Below are 19,802 nucleotides of genomic sequence, written 5' to 3'. Positions count from 1 at the left end.
CACATACACACACACACACACACACACACACACACACACACATAATACTGAGGTCCCAAAGAGATCAAAATTAGAGGATATGAGTAAATGAAACCTTTAAGTGAGCTATTATTTCTGAATTGAATTTTTCACTCAAACACCACATTTAATACAAAGAAGTATTACATTTTATATTTACAAATTTATGAAGAATATCCATAAATTGAGATAGATTGAAGAAAATACTAAAAAGAAATCATTTGTGTGTCCTAAATACATGATAATGTAGGAAGTCAGCATCAAATATTATAATGATTTTATTCTATTTGATGTAAACAAAATCTATTAACTAATTTTTATATTCAACTTGCAGACATTTATTTTATAACTTCACTAATTTTAACTTAAGAATAATATTAATCATAAATGATAAGATTTAAGAACTGAATTAAAATAATGGTGACTTCAACTTTATGGTATAGTATTTTCAGTAAATACTACTCCAAATAGCTAGTACCATAGAACAGTACTTATAGATGAGAAATCAGAGAAGATATAGAAAAAAGAGGTACATTTGTTTTTTCTACTGTGAATGATATATACTACATAATTCAACCCATAAAATATTAAAAATTATTCTTTCAATGTAAATAGGAGTTGGATAAGAAAAGAAAAATTAGAAGTGTCTATATTCAGACAAGTTACATTAGCACCTGTAATAACTACAAGATACCAGTGACTTAGTATAATAAAATTTTATATCTTTCTAAATCATGACTATCCAGGGAAAGAAAACAGCTTTACTTTGCTTCATGTAGGGATTCAGAGATCTAAACTCCTTTTATGGTATAACTTGACGATCTTCAATTTCAGATTTCATGGTCCACTTGAAGTCCAATGGTCTAAGGATATCTTTCACCAACAGATTTAGGGAAGGGAAGTAATGTAGAAAAAGTAAATTTGCTCTTCACTGACTTGTACCAGATATGCCATATCATTTCCTCTTTCATTCAGTTGGTTAGAACTAGCCAAATGACCTAACCTAGATTTAAAGAAAGCAGAACCTATAATTTAGCTGAATTCTAAGATGGAATGGAATTCTCTCACCCATCACATTGAACCAAGTTGCAGTTCCATTCTGAGACAATATTCATTTCTCATAAAAATAAGATAAAGTCATTATAGATTCTGATTGTATTTTGTAATCATCCTAGGTCAACATTAAAACATATTTTTATCATACTTTTCAATTTCAGGGAACAACCAAGTGCCTAGTGTACCATACTCCAGGGCTACATGGCCTTGGTAGGGTTTTTAGCTTTCAGGTTTAGCAACTGAATTCTATGCACACAATCAATTGTGATTGGATAAGATTCTAGGTTTATGAATGGTAACAACCAAGAATAATATTAATCATAAAATACAAACAGTAAAATCCACTTGTGAATTTATCATGTGAATAGGCATTTCCCAAATAGGACAGTGTTCACTTGTTCTCAGAATGAAGAGATATGAAAAGCTGGGTTATTCAGTAGAATTTTACTTGGCTGAGTACAGAATGAATTTCAGTGAAGCCCTTCTTCTCTGTGTCAGAGACGATATCCTTAGTATATTGTTCATGTTCAATAGATTTCATATTTCTTTCCTCCAGACAGTGCTGGCCACAATAACAAACTACTTTTCCATAAGCCAATTTTTCTAGGCTTTATTCTCTTCAGTTTACTTTTTCTTTCTTCAGCTGTGTTATCATCACTAATGCCCTAGAGACAAGCATTAAGAAATAGCTTCCAAGGGCCTGGCAAGGGTCATTTCCTTTCATGGTGTAACTCTGAGATCAATTTTCCATCATAAGAACAACTTAAGTTAACTTCAGATTCTTCAGTTAGGGATGTCGGGGTGACTCTATTCTTGATCTTAAGTGTATCTACATTAAAACATACAGTATATTTCCTACTCTGATAGGAACAATTATATCCTCATTAATCAACAAATATCAAAGAATTAACAAGATTTTGGTGTATACATGATTTAATGTTCTCTGTCTTTAGGAGCTATCTGGATTGTCTAATTTTCCAATTGTACATACAAGCAAAGAAAAGATTAAAAGAATGTTTACCATTTCTGACTAAAAAAGTCAAAATTATGGGAATATGGTTGAGACAAAGAGAATATGAAGAAAACAAAGATAAACATAGGGAAGGACTGTTAATGGGGGTGTAGAGTTAGTAGGTGCTAAGGTGTCCTAAGTTGGGGTCATTACCTTAGGACATATTGTACAAGTCCATTGTACCAATCCTGGGGAACATCCTTTATGTAGAAAACCTCATGAATGATGCCTCTTACAGTTGCACAATGGAGTGATTCTAACCCTAGATGTATAGTTCCATCTTTCCCTCAAATATGCAACATACCTAATCAATATTATTGGATCCACAGTGGATTGAAAACTAGTTTTATCAAAGGAAGTCAAAGCACACCTCTACTTTGCATATGCAATGTTTGTACCTGCAATTAAGGTTCACTGGCAAATGTGGAGACACCTGAACCATAACTAATCTATTTTCACACCTGCTCTTTCATGTTCCTTTAGTTATAATATTTTCTTACTCTGATTACAAGCAACCTTTTAACGTATTAAAAATTACATTATTTTCTGTACTGATAAGGCAATACTTATCAGGAAGTCTGTAATTGCTAGGCACATTGGGGTAAGAGCTGAGAATTTAATGATGAAATAGAAAAAAATATCATATTTTCTTGGAGAGATAAATGTTAATTAAATAATCACATATATATATTATATATTCATACATATACATATATATGTATATATAAATTCTTTAACAATTAAATTTTACTGTATAACAAATAATTCCAAATTTTATTGTCTTAAAATAATTACTTAGTTCCCATTTCTATAGTTCAGCTATTCAGGCTCTTCTGTGCTTCTGGTTTTATGGTTGCACCAAGCTCACTCATGTTTCTGCAGTCAGCTGCTGGGTGGATTCAGGGCCTGATGGACTGAGTTATCCCCCTCTGGGATATCTTTTCTCTCTACCACACCTTTTCTCACCTTCCAGTATTCAGCTTTACCTTATTTCTGTGATAAATGGGAAGAAAGCAAATGGAAATTTGCAATGTTTCAAGAAGTCTCCCCTCAAAACTATCATGACTTCAATATATTCTGTTGATGAAAACAAGGATGTAAAGTAATTTGCTCAACATCTCAGAGATTAGACTAGATTCAAATTTACTTAGTCTGTATTCTTCCTCTGAACCAAGATGTGATAGTGGTTATGCAAGGTCATTGTCACTTGTGATTATTAAGAAAAATAAGAAGGCACTGAACAATCTGCAGTGGGGTTGACATGGTCAGTTTTGTCTTTATACAGCTACATTCTCAATGTATATGGAAGAATATCCTACCTTGTTGGAAGTCACTGTTGCTGCATTCCAGGCAAGAAAGGTGGTAATTTAGATTATGGTGATACTGGCAAATGAGGTAAAGAAAAATAATGCTATTAGCATTTAGAAAATAGTAACAACAAGTAACATGGATAATTGGTAGTTACTTAGGCATAGAGCTTTCCATAGACATTGTCTGGTTGATTAGATAATTATAAAGACAGGCAAACTTTCCATAATGTACAAATTCACTTATATATTCATAATTGTAGGAATCAAATTGGCTAACTTGAATTCCTTCTTAGTATTTTTTATCATACATATATATTGCATTTCACTGAGATCCTCACTGAGCACTGAGGTAGCTGCACATTAGCAGCTGAGATTAAAAAATCAATAAAATAAGCCACATTGAGTTTTATTAATTCAAACACAATACTGAATGGCACAAGCTATGATTGTCAATATAGGGCTTTGGTCCAACAGGAAGTCTATGTTGCAGGGACTTTCGTGAACAAAGCAGTCAGGACGAGGTGCTATTACTGCATGTGTTAGTTTTGCATAGTTTCATTCTAAAATTAAGACAAATAAATTAAGTAGGCTTATTGGTAGTGATGGGATTATATGGATGATTTAGACATGATTTTTGCTGAGGGATAAATGGAGCCAATCAAGTTATTTTTAAACTAAAGTAATTCTAAATATTATTGTCACAAATGGTGCTGAGTACTTTTAGAGGGATTCTTCTACAGACAACATTGATTATTTAAAAAATGAAATTCTTAAATACTTTTCAGTAATATTGGTAAGAACATAAATATTGCTGATACAAATTGTGGTAGAATATGACACAAGAAATGTAACTGGATTATTTTCTATGAAAAAGTTTGTTTCTTTAGAGGACAGAAATGCAGTCTAAGACACTTCAGGGTCTTTTCAGCTTCCTTTACTGAAGATTGGTCTGAGGTGTTGGACTACCTATGTGGAGTCCCAGCTGTGCATGGTACAAAAGCTGGAGGTGGGTGATGTGGGGGGCGTTGGGAGACTGAGGACTTCTTTTCTTGGCAATTAGTTCACTAGGCTTATATTTGCTGAGATCTCACTTTGCCCAGGTCACTCTCACTGGGCTATAAGTTTCTTATTTCATGAACATATAATGTGCTCCTAAACATTCTACCCCATGACATGAATTACATTTCTAAAGCCTGGTAAACAAGAAACTAGGAATACAACAATTTGCTGCAAACCACAAACAAATAAAACATACCTTGAGGATACCAAATCTAATCTACAAGTGCATATTAAAGTCATAGGTAGTAAGAACCTTTTTGTATGATATTTCTAAAGTTCAGAGAAATATAATGGACAGATTAAAAAGTCGATTGCATTGAAGCAATTCGGAATAAAATAAAGAGGTAAAGAAAAGAAGATAAGGAAAAGCTCAACCAATCATGATAATTTATATAAGAGGGTTAATTCTACTTATATTTGAGAATTCACAATTGTAGCTTCAGAAAAAAACGGTGGAGATGTTTTCTGGTCATTTGTTTTATGTTCAGATTTAGGTGTCTGCATAAAACAGTGTAAGCATAAAAATATGCCACATGGACAGACAGGTGGCCATGATTCCTTGACCTGATTTGCTTTCATTGCTTCACAACTCATGTCACAGTATGAAGATTGTTAAAAGGGGAAAAGGCAGAAGCCCAAATAACTTCTATTTCATAGTAAGAATAAATGTTTCTGCAAAGCAAAAGACTCTCTGGGCACAGTACAATGGGGTTACAGTTCTGCAATTTTGCAGAACTGAAAACACATTCTTTTTCCTTGGTTTTAAAGGTTCACTTTATTTTCAAGCAAGCATGAACAGAACAGTTTCTGATAAACACAAAAGCTGTGTAGCCTCATTATGTTGGATGACAAAAGAGATCTTACAGCTTCCCATCAAATCAGTGGAAAAACAATTATCTGTAGAAAGTATGTGCAAACGTTTTTCCCTACAAAGTTAAAGATTCAAGGCAATGTGTCTGGAATGTGCTTCTCCCTTTAGGCTGCCTCCATTCCATCAAACATCTGTCTCAATTTCCGCCCTTGCTGGAGCCTCCTTTTGGTCTCTCTGCAAATCCATTCCTTCTGAATATGCCTCATCCTGACCCTGCTGATGGAAACCATGTGTCTCTGTTTAAGGAGAAGCGCCCAGTCTTCTCAGCTGGAGATTTTTGGCCAAGTTTTAGACTATCTTCATGTATGGTGTCCAAAGTATCAAATACAGCATAGTCTGCTTTTGGTTTGATTTTGTGCTTTAAATGTTTAAAAGTAACCATTCACACATTTATTGCTTCTTCTCAGCAAAATCTCTAAAGTTAAGCATAGAGCTTTGAATTAAATATATCTTGGATAAGAAAATTCTTTAGAAAAATATACCTCAGTAAGTGCTTGTTGATTGCCTATCATGCTACAGCCTATAGGTACAAAGAATAAAGACACCTCAAGAGTTTGCCAGTTAGAGACTCAGATATCATAAAACTGGTGGAACCATTACAATACAGGGTAGGGAAAGCTGAAATAGATTCTATGAGAGCACAAAAGGATGTTTAGTGTTTCTTTAAAAGTATTAGATTTGCCCATGTTTACAATCTCCTCATAGTGGAAGACTTGTATTAAGAAGGCAAAGGAATAGACATCAAGATAAGTGTGTGTTGCTGGAAGTGAAGATTTATTCTCAATACAAACACTATTCTTTTTTTTTTAATTATCCTTGAGAGTAGAATGTATTTTGGCAGCATATACATAAATAAAGCATAACTTACTCTATTAGGTTCCCACACTTGTAGTCATACAAAATGTATATATACATGCCTGCCATGTATACAAATACAAGGTTAGGAAAGTTATGACCAATTAATTCTACTGCCCTTCCTATTCCCCTCCTCTCTCCTCTCCCTCTGTTACCCACTGTCCAGTTAAATCTATTTTTATTATTCCCCTCCCCAACTTCCCCTGTTTTGGGTTAGCATTGAGAAATCAGAGAAAAAATTCTGCCTTTGGTTTTATGGGCTTGACTTATTTCACTTAGCATGATATTCCCCAGTTCCATCCATTTACTAGCAAATGCCATAATTTCATTCTTCTTTATGGCTGAGTAATATTCCAACAGGTATATGTACCACATTTTCTTTGTTCATTGATCCATTGAAGGACATCCAAGTTGTTTCCTTAGCTTGGCTATTGTGAGTTGAGCTGCTAAAAACTTAACACCAGAAAAATAAACAACCCAATCAATAAATGGGCAAAGGACTGAACGAACACTTCACAGAAGAAGAAATATGAATGGCCAAAAATATATAAAAATATAACGTCTACAATATATTAAAAAATATATAAAAATATAATATCTACAATAATTAGAGAAGTGCAAATTAGAACTACACTGCAATTCTCTCTCATTCCAGTTAGAATGGCAGTTATAAAGAATAACAACTAACAATAAATAATAAATAATAAATAAATGGTGAGGATGTGGGGAGAAAGGTTCACTCATGCACTGCTAGAGGAACTGCAAATTGGTGCAACCACTGTGGAAAGCAGTATAGAGATTCCTCAGGTAACAGAATGGAATCACCATTTGACCCAGTTATCCTACTCCTAGGTTTATACCCAAAGGACTTAAAATCAGCATACTATAATGGATCAGCCACATCAATGTTTATAGCAGTTCAACCTAGGCATCCTTCAACAGAGGAATGGATAAAACAAACACTATTCTTACAAGCAAGAATTCATTGCATAAAATATTCCAGTAAAGAAGGATGTAAATAAAGCAAGTGTAATATGAACAAAATCTAAATATTTTTGCCATTTTATACATGATGACGATTGTCAAAGATCTAAGAAAGTTCAAGTTTAATATAGTAATATGTTGTTTGTAGTATCTGTTATTAAAATAATATAAGGAATGTGAGAAACAGCATATCACAATCAAATCATATAGCTTTCTTGTCACTATACATTTTATTTTAGTAGAAAGGATGTTTTTAGTAAAATGTCATCAGAGGAAATATAAATTGTTGGTGAGAAAGAAAATATTTGAATCTAGGAATCGAAGAACTAAAAGGAGAAAAATATATCTCAATTTCTTATTAGGTATTATCTTCTAGAGAGTAGAATTAGGGCTGGAGAATGAAGTGGGACTTTTGAATTTTACTTTGCACACTTCTGTATTAATCTGAATCATTCACAAGAACAATTCATTCTCATAATGCTATGTATTATTAGAAAACAATGAATGAGTTTTTTAAACCTACCCAATGAACAAACATAAGATATTAAAAGAAAAGAAAGAGTATGAAGAGCAACAACAAAGAAAGGTATTGGAAATAATTTCTAGAATTTAAGGAACAAAATTAATTAAAAACAACACCTAGCAGAACCAAATGTGCTCTCCCAAGGAGATGGCTGGGCACAAGGCACTGAACCCCAGGACACCAGTGACATCTGGTGGCAAGGATGGACAAATCTGAAATTTGGGTCTGCATCAGGGGTGACTGGTTGCCTGATGAAATTCTGCTTTTTCACAGATTGAAAGAGTCACAGTGATGCCATCTGGGAGCAAAGAGCTCCTTACTCCGGCCCCACAGCCAGGAGAGTTCCAGGAGGAGGAAGGAGAGGAGGAATCCACCCCCAGGCTGATTGATGGCTCTTCCCCACAGGAGCCGGAGTTCACAGGGGTTCTGGGCCCCCATACCAATGAAGGTTGGGCATATCAATGCTGAATTATAATTGAGAACACTTTATCATCTCTCAAAACTGCCGAGATCCAACTTCACAGGGAGCCTGGAAGACCCAAGGACAAAGCCTGAGATAGACCAAGTTTGAAGCAAGAGTTATACATGTATTTCCTATTCAAATATAAAATAATTTTTTTTATCATTCATCTCTAGCCTGAAGGAAAGGATCAAATAACAAAACACTTGGGATGGAAATATTTGTCTGGCATCATAAGTGAAAACCTTTGTTGTGGAATGCATTTTTAAGAGTAAACTGGGTTAGCAAGATGAAACCTATGACTCTGAGATTAAAGTCAATGCAGTTCAGAGTGATAAGGTCACTATGATGGTGGTGATAAAGACTATAATAATAACGTTTTGCACTAATTGAACACATGTTTTCTGTAGGCCATGATGCTCAGCACTTCATATTGTCCCATTTGACTATTACTGCCTCTGTGGACATGCTGGCATTACTTATTTCATTAGTGTTGAAGAAACTGGTAACTCAGGATAGTAACTTGCCACATGCCCCCAAGCTCTTGGTATGCTGTGTTTAAAGCCAGACTGTTGGAATTCTTTACTATTGGAAAAGAGGCTTTTTATCCTCACTCAGTTCTAGGAAACAAGAGAGAGGAAAAGACAGTGAAACATTCCATAACATGAGACACCACTTACAATGACATGAAGGTGGAACCAGACACTTTTAGTTAATGAGAAGGTTTTCCTCAAGAGAACTCACACCAGAAAGATTTCACACAGAATTGTGTAGTGAGGGACTGTGGGAAAAAATGAGAAAGGGTTGAGGGTTTCTGTACATTAATTTTAAATGGCCACTGTTCTCACACATATGTCTGTCTAGTACAGGGAGACAGACATAAATGCTATCAAGTCTCACAAGTGTTTTGAGAAAAGCCAGTATCAAGTACACTGGGAGATGAAACGAGGGGAGGACATAATGACATAAGGCAAGATTCAAAGCAGTGCACTGAGAGTGTCTTGGAGAAATAGAATGGCCAGATTATATGCATTCAAACCCCAGTCCTGCAACTTGTTCTATATCCAGTCTTGAGCAAGGCATTCAGTGTTTTTATGCCTTAGTTTTTTCAGTTAAAAATGGTTTAATAAGTAATAGAATTGACCTTATAGAGTTGTAGCCTCTGATATATCCACTAAATAGCAGTTATTAACAATATTCTTTTATTGATAGAGGGGTAGATTCATTTTTTAACTGTTAATGAATTTCTCAGTGAACAATATGGTGCTGTTAAGTACAGGTACTAGACACACAGCATATCTCTACACTTACTAATCCTATGTAAGTAAACCTTACAGCTGTTGAGAAGCTCCTCATTCCCCTCCCCTCTCCCATCAATCCCTGGTAACTACTGTACTACTCTCTGCCTCTACAAGTTTTTAACTCCTAAACACTACTTCACCAAGAATATAAAAAGTGACCATTTATCAAATGCTTCCTATATGTCAGCCACTTAAGGTGTTTTATGTACATGATCTCTTTGAAGATTTTCAGAAACAGTACATACTAGTGAATATTTAGAACATAAAAAAATCTAAATATATTTACTATTAATAATTTCTGTGGGAATATTTTAAATCCATATAGGCTGAAACTGTGAGTGGAAAAACCAAAATTAAGTTATAACAGGTGTGACTATATATGAATTACCCTCAGCATTTATTGATAAATTAGCAAGGCCAAGAAATATTAAAAAAATCAAATGCCTTACTTTAAAAAAATGTGGTAAGTGGAAAATGTTAATGTATAATGATTGGAGAAATTAGTAGGTATCAAATATTTTACAGCTCCCCCTTGAAGGAATTTGTTCTGACTTTCCATTGTTAATTTTTTTTTAATTCCTGAGGTTATTATAAGATGTTTTTCTACCTTAAGATTACAATTCCTTCTCTTCTTGCAGGTTTCAAGCTCCATGGGGTTTCTGTCTGAGGATTTATAATCTCCAGGACAACATCTGTGTAGCCTACCTCCCTCTACTCCTAGTAGAACTGAGCACCTGTCTATCCTCCCACAGTGGGAGATCTTCCCACTGTACTTTCAATACCATTCCCACTTCTCCCTCAGGATCCCTTTGATATTCCACCTTTGCTCTTCGGGAACTTTTCCTTCTAGTCCCTCCCACTTTGATCACTTCCCTGCATCCAAAGAAGCCCAAACATTTCTTACATCTACTCTCATTCCTTATCCTATACCACCACAAACATCAAGAGCATTATCTACAGTTGCTGTCACTTTTCTCTTCCCTCCAACGTCCTCCTGAACAAACTACAATCTTCTTTCCAACCTCATCACTCAACATATTTTATAAAGTCTCTCATAACTACTGTAACAACTCATCCAAGAACAATTCTTAGTCCTTAACTAAATGACATCTCAGCAGCCTTAGACTCTTGATGATTTCATTTACTTCAAACATATGTCCAGGGGGCCCCAGATAGTGCCCTTCCCCAAGTTTCATCCATCCCGCTTGTCACAGCTTCTCTATTTCCTTAAGAAGTGTGGCCTTCTCTACACAGCTACTAAACAAACAGTGGAGGAGGGGAGGCAGTGAGAGAGACAGATAGAGATAGAATAGATAGATAGGCAGAGAGGGAGAGACAGACAGACAGACATATATTGGCCAGTGTGTTGAGATATAACACAACCTAGCCATCTTCAGGTCTGTTTCCGTCCTTATAGTCACTCTTCTAAGCTACCATCATGTTTTGTGTAGAATACAACTCTGCTCACTCTCCCATCTGCTGTGCTTCAGTCTTCCACCACACTTTCATGTAGAATGATCTCTAAACATGCAAATCAGTTTGCATAATTCCCCTGATCACCCTTAATATAAGGAATAAAACCTGCAACACAACCTACCAGGCCCCTGCATAGTATGGCCTACCTATTCCCTTGTTCTCTGAGCTGTGCCTACATGGACCATTTTTCAGTCTTTCCAAAGTAGAAGGACTTGGCACATGATGCTTCCTTTGCCTGGCATACTCTTCCCTCCCTTCCTGCACAGCCAATTCCTTCTCTTCCTGTAGGTTTCAAGTCAATTATCATTCCTCCAAGACCTCCTTCCATTACTCCCCACTAGGGCAAATCATCCTAGGTTTTGTTCATACATTTCATCCCATTCATTGCCATTATAATCTTGCTTGTTTGTATGATTAACATTCATCTCACATAGCAGATATAAAATAGAACTGTGTCTGTGCTTACCACTATTTCACCAGCTAGAACAGTGCCACTTACACAAAAAGGATTCAATAATATGTATCGAATGAATAAATATTAATTATTATATCTTTTTTTGCAGCACGTTTGTTTCAATGGGATACTTAAATATGGAATTCAAACTCTAATACAAATATTATATGTGATTTTAACTTTGTAAAATATAATTTTTATATTTTGAAGATAGAATTTCTAATAAATATAAAATTCACTATAATTTAAAGAAATAAAAAAAATAGAACATAATCATTTCCTACTCACAGCTAGAAAAGTGGACAATAAGACTTTTGGTATTCTATAAGAGAGGTCGTTAAATTTAATTTCATAAATAGTAAATATTTGGCAAATGCCCACTACCTAAAAAAATACTCTTCAAATACTCCATAATTTAAAATATACTTTAAATATGTTGGGCACAGCTTTAATTGATATACTTGACTTTAATATTCCCTTTATAGAAAATTATGAGAGAAAATATAAAATGGAACATAATGGTATGTGTGAGATTCTAATCTTATTTACTAAATATAATTAACCACATTATTGGGGAAAAATAGTTACTTTCACATAATTATTTACCTTTACCTTTTAGACTTTCCAACCTGCCTTCTGTGTACCTGTATAAGCACCACAGTGTACTGTGATGACCATGAACTTGATGCTATTCCTCCACTGCCCAGGAAGACTGCCTATTTCTACTCTCGATTTAACAGAATTAAAAAGATCAACAAAAATGACTTTGCAAGCCTAAGTATGGATGACAGCATTAATGTCCTTCTTTTCTTTTCAGACTTCCCTGATGATTTTGATAATATAAAATGTAGGCATGGAGAATGAAAGTTGAATGCCAAAATATGACTCATAAGTCAATTATTTTTCCCATTTAAATATTTGAGAGATTACTTTAATAATGATAATAAAAATGAATAACTAATTGCTATTATAAAACTATATAGTTGTTAATATTTTCAAGTGAGCCATTTTCAACTAAATATAAATCATGAGTAATCATATTTAAGTGCTAGAATGTATTTCATTGTGACATTAAAATAAAATGTCATGGCTGTGTATTTACGAAGATTTGGTGGTTTTGGCAAAGCTTCCATTAAAGCATAGTAGTTTTGTGATTGATGAATGCAAGCCAAAATTCTGACTTTACGGTTGTTGCCAACTTAGAAGAATTTCCGTACTTGTCGTTGTAAAACATTTTAATCACTTGAAGATTTTTTTCAATGCCTGTATTTTTGGCTATTAGAATATCTGACACTCTTCACTGAGAAAAACATCATTAGTAGTAAAATCCAAAGTTTTTGAAGAGTAAAGAGTTGGAAAAGTTATTTTAAATATAACATGTAAATCTCATTGCTAAAGTTAAAATTTCTTATAAGCACATGAATACACATTGTGTTTGGAGGAAACAAACAAGTTTTATAAAATAAGTAGAGAGATAATTATGTTTTTAACTCTCTATTATTAATTAAATTCACATTTACATTTTGGGGAGTGGGTGCTGGGGGTTGAACTCAGGGACACTTAATCACTGAGTTACATCCCCAGCCCTGTTTTGTATTTTATTTAGTGATGGGGTCTCACTGAGTTACTTAGAGCCTCACTTATGCTAAGGCTGGTTTTGAATTTGAAAACCTTCTCCTGCCTCAGGCTCTGGAGCTGCTGGGATTAGATGCCTGCACCACCATGATCAGCTCATATTTACATTTTTAATATGTGGGAAATTTTACATTCATATTTTACTTGAGGAAAATCATATTCAAGATAATTTGATTACTTCCTTCTTTCTTTTCATCTAGATGATTTAAAAAGGATTGATCTAACATCAAATTTAATATCTGAGATTGATGAAGATGCATTCCGAAAGCTGCCTCAACTGAGAGAACTTGTCCTGCGTGACAACAAAATAAGGCAGCTCCCAGAACTGCCAACCACTTTGACATTTATTGATATTAGCAACAATAGACTTGGAAGGAAAGGGATCAAGCAAGAAGCATTTAAAGTAAGTTTTAGGTTTCATATAAAGAACTTTTATTTTCCCATCTCATTTGCTGTCAATTAATATCTTTTTTATTCCTATAAGAGTTGAAATCAGTTGGCCTGTGTGGTGGTGCCTCAGCTCTTCAAGGTGTTTGGCTGGAGGAGATGAAATATTGTCTAAGTTTTGGGCTTGTGTTGGAGAGAAATGCTATTTCTCCATGCCTATAAAATCAAGACAAGTCTTGCTGTGTCTCAAAGTCTCACTGTAGAATGTCTTCCATGGGAATCACTACCTTGCTTAAATTGAGAAAAGCAGACAACAGAGAGAGGTTCTTCCTAGAGATGGAGAAACACTTTCAATTTTCATAAAGAAATCTTTGCTCACAGCCAATTTTTCTAAAATTTGACTGGATCTCCTACCACCTCAGCTAACAAGGCCTGAATAGGCAAAATGCTATTTTAGCAACAGTTGCCTAGAGAGGGAATGAAGGGTACAGCTGTGACACCATTAATTTCTACTCAGTCCCTTTGTTTGGACTGTTTTCAGGATATGTATGAACTCCACCATCTCTACCTCACTGATAACAACTTGGACCACATTCCTCTACCACTTCCAGAAAACCTGCGAGCCCTTCATCTCCAGGTAGGCTTCTGACAGTAAGGTGAGCCTCAAAGCTCCATGGAGAAAATCAAATAGAAGGAAGTCAGGACACAAAAATCTGTCCCAAATGGCCTGTTGACACACTATGATGATTTTTTTTAACTATTTTTTTTTTCTAGAGAGCACAATTAGAGAAAAAAAGTGTGTCCTACATCTGAACACAAAGTATTTATACATCCATGGTCCTATCTATCCCATTTGATTTCTATGTGGTTCTACTGCTGCTCCTCCTTCTCCTCCTCCTCTTTCTTTTTCCCCAGTACTAAAGCTTGAACCCAAGGATATTTTATCACTGAGCTAAATCTCAGCCTTTTGTTGTTGTTATTATTATTATTTTAAATTTTGAGACAAGGTCTCATTACATTGCTGAGGTTGACCTTGAACAAAGGAATGTGTAAGGATTAGATATGGAAGAGAAAAGAGAGAAAGAAAAATTGAACCTGGCTTCTATTTTTCAGGAAAAATGTGAACTTTAGCTTTTAAGTTTAATATCTTATATTAAATTCAATCCTTAGGCATTCCCACACACTCAGAAATCACAAACATCCACTTCTCTGCATAAAAAAGAATAGTTGGTTCTTTTCTTTCATTTTTAACTAACATAATTAAAAGTTTGGATTATTTTTACTCCCATTAAGTTATATTTGATCTTTGAAGGGATGAGTGAAAACACATTTTCAAAACATTATGATCTAATAGTTTCTAAATATATTTCATTTTCATCTAAGTGATTAAAATTTTCTGTAATGAAACATTTTTGGTTAAAAATAAATTATTTCTTATTCACATATGACTTTTACTCTACAGTATAATCAACACTCTTTCATAATTTCATCTGTTCCATAGGATAAATGTGCAGAGAAGACATCCATTAAGTGCTCAAATAAATGTCATAGTCCAATCTTATAAATTTTTAGCACAAAAAGCATAAACCACTCCAAGTAGAGATTTTGCTATGCAAGAATAAGTGTCTAGTTCTTGTATTTTTCTCTATGGATTCTATAAATATTTACTTCCATTTTTTTTCTTTTTTTTCTATTAATGAGTATTATCTATTATATATGTGTGTTATATATCATATACATGTATACTTACATAATCTTTCCACATTTTAGGGTATTTGTGCATATCTGTCTTGGTCTTCTATATTTTTCTCTTTTGTCAGTTTGTCTAATAATTTTCTTCTGTAATCAATATCATTTAATGTATATTCTTTCTTGCCCTCATTCTGTTTCTGGATGACTGTACTTTCTTTCTTTCCCTCTTGAAAGGTGTATTTCTGTATATATTAAGAGTTCTTGCCTTGTGATAAAATGTATGATTTTTCAAGGGAAGCCTCAAAATAAATTTTGAATTTTATTTTCCAATTATTAATTAAATATTATTGCTATTGTCTGAGATGATAATGACCCTATAAAGTAATCAAAATCTCTAATGTTATATTTGAATTTAGTGTGCTTATATGTACAAGATGATATGAAGTTTTAAACTATTAGTCTTTACTTTCACATTCTTATGTTTGGAAAGGTAAAAGTACACATTTTAAAATATTTTACTATAAAGACTACTTCAGCAACATCAAGAATATAGCTGTTTTTAATTTAGATTACTCTTGTGTCCAATCTACATGCACTTTTAATACTCATAAAAATTATCATTTGATGCATTTGGAAATGTTTGGTCAGCTGAAAGCATAGTAATTAAAGGTGAAGTTTCTGGCAAAAACATATTTTCTGGGTTGAATTTCAAGTACTAGTACTATCTAATATCTGAACTTCTCTGCCTCTGAGTTTTGTTATCTGAAATAGAGATAATATATTGTGTAGGAAGGCTGGGTGGATTAAATAAGATAAAGTTTATAAATTGAGTATTTCAATTACTGGTACATGATTAAAACTTAAATGTGAGGCATAAGTTTTACTTACAACATGTCTATAACCTATCAAAGGGAGCAGTAGAACTAACAGACACTAAATCTGTATTATTAGTCATAAATACATTATAACACAAAGTGGTTAATACACTAAGAAGGTATGATGAATCACACATTCACCTAGCAAAAGAACCCTAAAATTCATCAAATGATATCTATCAGAAATGAAGACACAAATAGATACTTCAATATTCTACTTTCAACAATGGTAAAACCAACCATCTAGAAGATCAATAATAAATGGAAGACTTAAGCAACACTAAAAATCAATTTGACTGACCAACTATCTAGAAGATCAGTAATAAATGGAAGACTTAAGCAACACTAAAAACCAATTTGACTAACAGACATTTACAGAACATTCCACCCCATAATATGCATTCTTTTAATGTGCACAAGGAATATATCCTGGGATAAAATACTAACAGACCACAAAATGAGTCTCAATGAATTGAAAAGAATTAAAAATAACACAAAGTATATTTTCTGATTCCAAATAGTTACATTAAAAACCAATCTCATAGATAACTTGAGAATTTCAGACATCTGGATATGAAATAATATTTTCCTTAAACAATGTTTCAAAAAAGAAATCCTCAGGAAGTTAGGAAAATATCTGAGAAAATAAAAACATAAAAACAACATATTAGAACTTATGGAATGAAGTTAAAGCAGTGCATAAAGGAAAATGTTTAGCCTTGAATTATTATTAAGAAAAACCATCTCTTCCATCTGGAATAAGTAGAGGGAACTGATCAAAAAAGATAAAAATAACAAGAATTAGAGCAGAAATAAATAAAAAAACAGAAAAATAATAGAGAAAATAAACAAAACTAAAAGTTGGAAATGTTTGGTCAGCTGAAAGCATAGTAATTAAAAATGAAGTTTCTGGCAAAAACATATTTTCTGGGTTGAATTTCAAGTACCAGTACTATCTAATATCTGAACTACAATTATCAAGAAAAATATCTCAAATTAATAAAGTCAGGAATGTAAAAGGAGACACTACTACCAATCTTACAGAAATAGAATAATAGGGAATACTATGAACAACTATAAATGTCAACAGATTGGATCAATAAAATGGAAAATCTCAAAAAGACACAGAATTGACTAAAGAATAAACAGCAATTCTGAATCAATATATAAAAAGCAAACTATATGAATGCAGCTATTTGTGAAGATTTTCTGAGAAAAGTCCAATCACATATGATTCTGCTGATTAATTGTATCAAGTGCTTAAATAATTAATACCAATATTTTACAAACTATTCCAAATTATAAAAAATGAAGAAACATTTCCTGACCCATTCTATGAGGCCAGAGTTACCTCAACAACAAAACCAGTCAAAGATATAATTGGAAAAGAAAAATATAGGCCCATATACCTTATAAATATAATACAAATATCCTCAGTAAAATATAACAAACAGAATCCACCAAGTGATAAAAATGAATACACAATAAAACTAAGTGGAATGCAAAGTAGTTTTTAAAAATGGAACTATGTAATATACCATATTGATAGAATAAAGGATAAAAGGCACATAATTATTTCAATATATGCATAAAAACCACTTGATAAACTACAGCACCCTTTTATTACAAAATCATTAAAAAACTTCTAGGAATAGAACTTCCTCAATTAAATAAAGAACATCTGTAAAAAAAATCCACAGCTAACATTATATTTGATGGAGAAATACTGAATATATCCCCCCTAAGATTAGAAACAAGAGAAGTTTAAAATACTGTTTAATCTCTCTACTTCTATTCAACATGTACCTCGAACATGGGCTAGACCAATGAAGAAAAACATATACAAGAAATGAGTAAAATGCCATTCATATTAGAAATGAAATAGCTTTGCTATTTTCAAATAACATGACCTTTTACACAGAAAATCCTAAGGAATCCAATAAAAATTGAACTAGAAAATGAGTTCATAGAGTGGCAAGTTATAAGATCAACATAAAATATCAATTGTTTTTCTGTAGAGAAGCAATAAATAATCTGAAAGTGAAATTAAGAAACATCTGTTTATAATAATCACAATTTTAACTACCTAAAAATAAATATAAAAAAGAAGTACAAACCATGTCATGTTAGAATTATAACACATTGTTGGAAGTAAAATGATTCAAGTATAAATGGGCCTATATTGGTGGATCAGAGGATTTAATATTAAGATGAAAATGCTCCCCAAATTGGGCAACAGATTTTGAATTCAACAAATCCTTATAAATCTACTAAACTTTTGACAAATAAAGTATTTCTGCAACACGTTTTAAAATCTACACATACATACACACACACACACATTTATTTTTAAATCTTGAAAATGTTTTTAAATTTGTTTGAAGTGGTGGTTGTGAAACTTTGTGAATATATTAAAAATCATACAAGTGAACATTTTAAGGGTAGATAATATGAAATACATTCAATAAAACTATTTTAAAAACTCAGTCCTGGGCCCTAAGCATCCTCCTGTTATTTTCTTTCCCATTCCTTTACTTACCTTCAGCCCAGCTGACTTAAAGGTAAAATGCTAAGAATAACATTCCATGCTGCCTCCTCAGGATTTTGAACTTCATATTCTCTTGAATTTCCTTTGCTTGGTTCCTCCTATGTCTTCTAGTCATTCTATTCTCAGTTCAATTGATACTTCTGAGAATATATTTTTCTCCTTTCTTCATAGTACTCATCATTTTGGGAAAAAAAACTTTTATTTAAAAATTTGCTCTTACCTACTTATAGCATCCTTTTTAAAGTATAAGTTCCATGAGGACAAGAGAATATCTCCTTTGTTATTTGATGCATCCTCATTCCTTAGAAAGTTCTTGTATATAGTAACTGTATAATATGTACATTTTAGTGAGGGAAGGAACAGAATAAAAACAAAGGTGAGGTAAAATAGACTATGATATCAATAAATACTAATGATATGCAATATATTATTTATTTTCATCTTTTTAGAATAATAACATTCTGGAGATGCATGAAGATACCTTCTGCAATGTTAAAAATCTGACTTACATTCGTAAGGCACTAGAGGACATTCGGTTGGATGGAAACCCTATCAACCTGAGCAGAACTCCTCAGGCATACATGTGTCTGCCTCGTTTGCCCATCGGGAGCCTTGTGTGATTTCAGATAATGGCTAGCATTATGATGCTCACCACAACAAAATATTTTTTTCTGCTTTCTTCAGAAACAAAGCTCAGCATGAAACTTTCAAATTGCATTCCAAAAGCTGATATGATTACACAAAATGCAACTCAAAGTGTTGATAAATATATGATGAAAATTTAGTAATTTAAGAAAACATCAGATAAGGAATAAACCTACAAACTATTCAGAAAGAGCAAAACTAAATGACAGAACCAATTTTATAGATATTCTTAAAAATCAATTATAACTTGCAACTGTTAGGAATGCATATGTTAATTCAAAATTAAGTATATAATAAAGAAAATTTTTAAATTGAACATTAGCTATTTAGCTAGAATTTAGATGTTTTTTCATTAAACTCTTCTACTCCTTTTTTAGTTTTCACTAACACATACTTTCTCCTATTTTGTTAAAGAGCATAAAGAAAAATAATAAATATGTTTGAAAATTACAGTGGCCTTGTGGGAAAATAGCTGTTATACTCCAATTATATACATAAATAATACATATAACTCCAGTTTTTGAATGATGATATTTTCATTTAAATTTTCTGTTAAGTCCTTTTAGACTTTTGCCCACATGACTGGTTATTTGGTCTATTTCTGTGTCTGCAAAAAAAGTAAAATATAGAAAATGGAAAAG

At 33.0% G+C, this 19,802-nt stretch overlaps 1 protein-coding gene across 1 annotated transcript in view; it reads left to right on the top strand.

Annotated features, from left to right (window-relative positions):
• Positions 1 to 19,136, top strand: part of EPYC (epiphycan) — a gene marked incomplete at both ends in the record, with an annotated part of 32,118 nt that extends 12,982 nt beyond the window's left edge. Inside the window, 5 exons of the mRNA XM_081310934.1 lie at positions 7,962 to 8,136; positions 11,999 to 12,157; positions 13,215 to 13,417; positions 13,943 to 14,038; positions 18,966 to 19,136. Coding sequence (XP_081167060.1) covers positions 7,962 to 8,136; positions 11,999 to 12,157; positions 13,215 to 13,417; positions 13,943 to 14,038; positions 18,966 to 19,136 — 804 coding nt within the window. The remainder of the gene's footprint in view (positions 1 to 7,961; positions 8,137 to 11,998; positions 12,158 to 13,214; positions 13,418 to 13,942; positions 14,039 to 18,965) is intronic.
• Positions 19,137 to 19,802: the final 666 nt, after the last annotated feature.

Source organism: Spermophilus citellus, assembly GCF_964194105.1.
Source record: "Spermophilus citellus genome assembly, chromosome: 10".
Taxonomy (NCBI): domain Eukaryota; kingdom Metazoa; phylum Chordata; class Mammalia; order Rodentia; family Sciuridae; genus Spermophilus; species Spermophilus citellus.
This window is presented reverse-complemented; position numbering and strand designations above follow the sequence as displayed.